The sequence below is a fragment of the Orycteropus afer genome, unplaced genomic scaffold (genome assembly GCF_000298275.1).
Source record: "Orycteropus afer afer isolate SDZICR_OR568_19922 unplaced genomic scaffold, OryAfe1.0 scaffold00058, whole genome shotgun sequence".
Classification (NCBI taxonomy): Eukaryota; Metazoa; Chordata; class Mammalia; order Tubulidentata; family Orycteropodidae; genus Orycteropus; species Orycteropus afer.
This window is the reverse complement of record NW_006921645.1, coordinates 11,046,640-11,053,199: the sequence shown is the minus strand read 5'-3', so window position 1 is coordinate 11,053,199 and position 6,560 is coordinate 11,046,640. Positions and strand designations below refer to the sequence as shown.

Here is a 6,560-nt window from a genome sequence, read left to right as displayed (position 1 = left end):
GAAGAGGTAACTATGGGGAGGAAGTAGGAGGGGAGCTGTTGCATTGTGGTAAACTGTGGTCAATGACATGAGACAAAGTATATGTGAACTGGTGTATGGAAAGTGAATTTGCCCTGTAAATCTTCACCCAAATCAAAATAAGGAAAAAAAAAATTAAAAAAAAAGAAGAAAAAAAAATGTTTTAAGGTATACCCTTATAAAATAAAAAGGTGTATTCCCTTATAAAATATAAATATAAGGTATACCCTTATAAATAAAAGTGTTTTAAGATTCCCTATACCTTAAAAATGCTGTCGTTGTTAATGGATGCACCTACTCCTCACTTACTGTTTATCTCATTATCCAACATTTTGCATTTACAACAACAAAAAACAGTCTATCAATTGATTTGCACATTAACGACATGCATCTGGCAATAACGAACTCCAAGGTACAAGACCAAAGTAATGCTGGCTGTGATGGTTAAGGTTATGAGTCAGCTTGCCTGGGCCATGATTTTCAGTAGTTTGGCAGTTATATAATGTTGTACTCCTCCTGCATTTTATAATCTGATGTGGTCATCCTCCATTTTTGCGTAACACTGTTTTTCACATAATGACCTAGTCTTTGGAAGCTTAACCATATTAATAAGTGAGCAGTGGTGTAATTTTAGGAAATTTTGACTTAAAGTTACTGTTTTTAGAATTGTGGTGAGAAAGTTGAATATATCCTTCTGGGCCCTGGTAATTCTGTTCCTTGCTTGTGAAATAAGATCTGGTTCAGTATCATTGTTTGCAGAATAGGGACTGAGAAAGCATTCTGCATCTCTAGTCTCCTTCCCAAATTTCTCTTACTATATAGATTGGCAGGAGCTCTGTTGGCATAATGCCTAAGGCATTTGACTGCTAACAAGAAGGCTGGAGGTTCAAACCCACCAGCCACTCCTCAGAAGGAAGGTTGGGCAATCTACTTCCGTAGAGATACTGCCTCAGAAACCCAAGGAGGGGTCGCTGTGAGTCACAATAGACTTGATGGCAGTGAGAGTTTATATGGATTGGCAGTTTGTCAGTCTTCACTTTGTCACAGCAGATACACACAAAAGCCAAAAAATATATCCTGTCTGATTTAAATCTGCTTCCCTAGCTATCCCTGCATTTTAGTTCCTCTTTGGGATACTCTGATTTGTCATGGAGGGTCATGGCCTCCTTACATATACCATTTAGTGCAGGTACTGTGACTAAAGGCACCTCCTGGCCTGTGCCTCTGTCATCCATCAGTACACTGAAAACTGTGAGACTTTAGGATGTGCCCCCAGTTACAAGGGCTTTTTATACCATCTTTTGATTTCAGCTTGTTTTGTTTGTTGTTATATGCCATCGAGTCGCTCCTGACTCATAGTGACCCCTTCTTGGGTTTCCGAGGCAGTATCACTATGGAAGTAGATTGCCCCATCTTAATTTCAGCTAGTCTTTCATAAATGAGTTTATGTTTAACTATTTATATTGTAAATTATATGTAATTTCATTGTAGTTTATTTATAAGTTGTATGTCTTTGACAGTTATCATTCCTGTATGCTAGGTTTCAAAAATGATTAAGTCCTGTTTTTAAGTTTTCAAAGAATTTTTGATAAATGTTACAGAATTTAATCAAGTACTTATTTTTCTTTTTATAAGGAATATCAAAATAAGCTTATCTATTTGGTACCTGAGAAGCAATTATTAAATGAAAGAATTAAAAACATGCAACTTGATAACAGTCCTGGTAAGTCTCTAAGGTTTGTTTTGTCTCTTTTATTCTTTCCTGAGTGACTGTATCAGTCATATTCTGTGACGTTAAAAAATGGCATTATTCTGTTATCAGTAACATTTTTTGCCTGTCGGTTAAAAATTGAAAAATAGTGTGAAGTATATTATCATAGATGCTACAGAATTTTTTGATCCATTTTTTTAGCACAACATAAGTAGTAATTATGGTCTGTCTTCATATTTTAACAATAGTTTTATTCTTGTAATTCAAATACCAACCAAATAAAATGTTATATGGTAGTTGAACAAGATCTGAATTTAACTCCACCACAAAACTTCATATGCACTTTGGCAAAACTCTGCAGTAGTTACAAAGAACTGTTTGGGAGAAGACCTTACTGTGGGGCCAAGCCTGTAGGATACTAGGTGAGCATGTACAGCAATGGTGTGCCTAAGCAGAGTGGTGCACTCTTCCTGGACTTTATCTAACTCTGGGATTCGTATAGAGAATTTTACCAATTTGCCTGTGACACCTGTGGAACAAAACATTCCAAGATAAATTATGAGAATGTAACATTTTTCTTGACTTAAGTCCTAACCAGAAAACTGGGGAAAAAATCTCTACATTGGATAGCATGCCAGTAACAATGCAGCAAAAGAAAAGTAAATCTGCAAATTTTGTGTTAGAACTGGCTAATTAAGGTATCCTAATTAGAAACCAAACGGTAGTCATTCAAACAGAACAAGGGGACACCGCATGGTTTAAAATCAGGAAAGGTATGCATCAGGGTTGTATCCTTCCACCATGCTTACTCAATCTGTATACTGAGCAAATAATCCAAGAAGCTGGATTATATCAAGAAGATCTGCAATGTGCAGCTGATACAACTTTGCTTGCTGAAACTGAGAAAGACTTGAAGCGCTTACTGATGAAGATCAAAGTCTACAGCCTTCACTGTGGTTTACACCTCAACATAAACAAAAAAATCCTCACAGCTAGACCAATAAGTAACATCTAAATGAGTGGAGAAAAGATTGAAGTTGTCAAAGATTTCATTTCACTTGGATCCACAGTCAGCGACCATGGATGCAGCAGTCAAGACTCAAGCATTGTATTGCACTGGGCAGAACTGCTGCAAAGGACCTCTTTAAAGTGTTTAAGAGCAAAGATGTCACTTTGAAGACTAAGGAGTGTCTGACCCAAGCCATGATATTTTCAGTAGCTTCATATGCATATGAGAGCTGGACAGTGAATAAAGAAGACCACAGAATTGATGCTTTTGAGTTGTGAAGAATATTGACACTACCATGGACTGCTAGACAAACAAATATGTCTTGGAGGAGTTACAGCCAGAGTGTTCTTCAGAAGCGAGAATGGCCAGATTTCATCTCTCATACTTTGGTCATTTTGTCAGAGTGACCATTCCCTGGAGAAGGATATCATGCTTGGTAGAGGGTCAGTAAAAAGGGGAAACCCTCAACAAGATGGATTGACACAGTGGCTGTGATGCTGGGCTCAAGCATGGCAGTGATTGTGAGGATGGTGCAGGGCAGGGCAGGGTTTGGTTCTGGTGTACACAGGGTGGCTGTGAGTTGGGACAGACTCGATGGCACTTAGCAACAGCAAATGCCTCCTGTTGGGTATCTGTCAGTCTTTTTCCATAAAAAGGGCTTTTTATTACACTATGAGGGCTCTTAGGCTGTCAGCTCCTTAGACAGTCCAATAGTGTCCTTTTTTGCCCAAGTTCTGAACAAATTGTGAAATAAGGCTAAGGAGCAAGACATATGAAAGATCAAAATATCACCTCATTATTGATAACATTGATAACACTGATATTGGAGAGAATGCTTTATCTGTAAGTATTATAACTGCCCTGTAAAACTTGGGGTGTGTGAACAAAACAATTCTGAAGGCTTCTTGTGGGCTACTCACTCTCAAGAATGCAAGATAAACGAAGGGCCAGCCTATGCATGCCAGGTCCTTAGCTGAACTCACCAATTAGTGAAAGGATGGCAAGAAGCTGGGAATATTATGCTAGTGGAAGGACTCTTCTCATCCAAAAAAAAAAAAAACACCAGGAATCAAAAAGTTTATCCTTGTGAATACTGTGCTTACCACCTTCCAATGATGTGATCTGTCTACATCTCAGACATTCTCCCTTGCACCTGATTTTTTTTATTATTATTTTTATTGTGGTTTGGGTAAAAGTTTTATAAAAAAAATTCATTTTCCATGTAGTAGTTCATACACATCTTGTTTCATGACATTGACTGCAATTCCCCACAGTGTAACAGCTCTCTTCCCACTTCCTCACTGTAGTTATCTTTTCCCTGGATCCTTCTTTCCTATGCATCCCTGCCCCTTGAGCTGTCTCCCTGGGCCAATACTACCCATTGTTCTCCCATGATTGATCACTCTGAGGAATATACCTACCTGGTAAAAATGTTCACCCTATATGCCTATCTGTTGTTTGGCTGGGAGTCATGGGAGTGAGTTCAGTTCCAGGCCTGAAGGGTAACTAGGAGCCACAGTCTCAGGGGTTTCACCAGACTCTATCATACCAGTAAGCCTTGTCTTTTTTATGACTTTCAGTTGCATTCCACATGGTTCTCCCATTCTATCTAGGATCTACCGTACTGATCCCTTTCCCAGTAGTTGACAGTGGTAGTCAGGCACCAACTAGTTCTTCTGGTCTCATGGTCACATAGGCTGAGGTTTGCATGGTCCACTAGTCCCTTGGACTGTTTCCATGCATCTTTAATTTTCTTCATTCTTCCTTGTGTGGACGAGGAGACCAGTAGTTGCATCTGGATGGCTGCTTCCAAGCTTTTAAGATCGCAGTCACTACTCACCATAGTAGGATATAGCAAAATGTTTTTGTGTAGTATGTTATGCCAGTTGAGCTTGATGTCCCCTGTGACCATGGTCTCCAGCCCACAGGTCTAGCAACTCACTCCATCTTAGACTGTGGCTTAGAAGTTATCATAACTTTGTCCCCTGTTGGTTTTATTTATATGTACGTTCTTACAATATAAAATTACGTATGTAGAAATACTGTCTCCCAACCTTATATATAGTCATGGGTGTATTACTTTTTGCCTAGACATACCTGATCATTCAGCTTGTCTGTGCATCTGTTTAGAAGCTCTGGTAGCATAGTTCCTAAGGCACTTGACTGCTAACCAGAAGGCTGGAGGTTCAAACCCACCAGGCACTCCTCAGAAGGAAGGTTGGGCAGTCTACTTCTGTAGTGATACTGCCTCAGAAACCCAAGGAGGGGTCGCTATGAGTTGGGTCTGACTTGACAGCACATAACAACAGCAACAACATGCATCTATTTACCTATGGATTAGTGTTTGTTATCACTGATAATGCAGTATTGTATACATAAAAGTGTTTATCTTTGTTTTCTGTACCTCTTGTGTACCTCTCTGTGTCTTCCTTTTCCTTAGTGTTACTGTGTTACTCAATTTGGTATATTGCCTTTCCCTTCACCCCAATCAATCTTGTTTCTTACCTGTCTAGCAATTTTCCCTCCCACCTCTCCTGTCCCTGGTAACCAACAAAGAAAGGTTGCTTCCATATGTAAACCTTTCCTTGACTTTTTACAATAGTGAACTAATATATTTATCCATGATTGACTTATTTCACTCAGCATAATGTCTTCCAAGTTCATCCACATTATGCAGTGTTTCACAGAGTCTACATTATTGTTTAGTGTTGCATAGTATTCCGTTGTGTGTATGTTCCATAGTTTGGTTATCCATTCTTCTATTGATGGACAGTTAGGTTGTTTCCATCTCTTTGCTATTGTGAACAATGCTGCGATGAACGTGGGTGTGCATATTATCTGTTCGTGTCCTGGCTCTCATTTCTTTAGGATATACACCGAGTAATGGGATTGCTGCATCGAATGGTATTTCTATTCCCAACTTTTTAAGGAATCACCATACTGATTTCCATAGTGGTTGTATCATTTTACAGTCCATCAGCAGAGTATGAGAGTCCCAATCTCTCCACATCCTCACCAGCATTTGTTATTTTCTGTGTTGTTCAACTTTGCTATTAGTGCTCGAGTGAGATGGTATCTCGTTGTTTTGATTTGCATCTCTCTGATGGCTAACAATGGTGAACATTTCTTCATGTCTTTGTTGGCCGCCTGAATATCTTCTTTGGTGAAGTGTCTTTTCATGTCTTCTGCCTATTTTTGATTGGATTGTCTGCTCAATATTGAGGTGTTGGAGTTTTCTCTAAATTTTAGACGTAAGTCCCTTGTCAGGTATATTGCTGCTGAATATTTTTTCCCAATCTGTAGGTTCTCTTTTTATTCTTTTGGAGAAGTCTTTTGAAGAACATAAAAATTTAATTTTTAGAAGGTCCCATTCATCTAGTTTATCTTCTGCTGTTTGTGCATTTTGGGTTATGCTTAATAATCTATTATGCCATAAATTATGGCCCTAAGTTTGCCCCTATTTTTTCCTTGATGAACTTTAAAGTTTTAGGTCTCACATTTAAGTCTTTGATCCATCTGGAGTTACTTTTTCTGTATGGTGTGAGGTACATACCTTGTTTCATTTTTCTGTAAATGGATAACCAGTTTTCCTAGCACCAATTGTTAAAGAGACTATTTCTTCCCCAATTAATGGATTTTGGCCCTTTGTCAAAGATCAGCTGACCTGTTAGATAGATAGAGACAAGTATTGATTTGGGTGAAGAGAAGGGCAATGACCAAATGTGAGTGACCAATATGGCAGCATTGAGGATGAGAAAGACATAGAGAGGTATATGGGAGGTACAGACAACAAATATGAACCCTTTTGCACATACAGTACTG

At 38.7% G+C, this 6,560-nt stretch overlaps 1 protein-coding gene across 1 annotated transcript in view; it reads left to right on the top strand.

Annotated features, from left to right (window-relative positions):
• The window catches only part of ITSN2 (intersectin 2), a 158,468-nt gene that overhangs the window by 43,748 nt on the left and 108,160 nt on the right, over positions 1 to 6,560 (top strand). Inside the window, exon 13 of the mRNA XM_007939272.2 lies at positions 1,654 to 1,741. Within this exon, the coding sequence (XP_007937463.2) occupies positions 1,654 to 1,741 (88 nt within the window). The remainder of the gene's footprint in view (positions 1 to 1,653; positions 1,742 to 6,560) is intronic.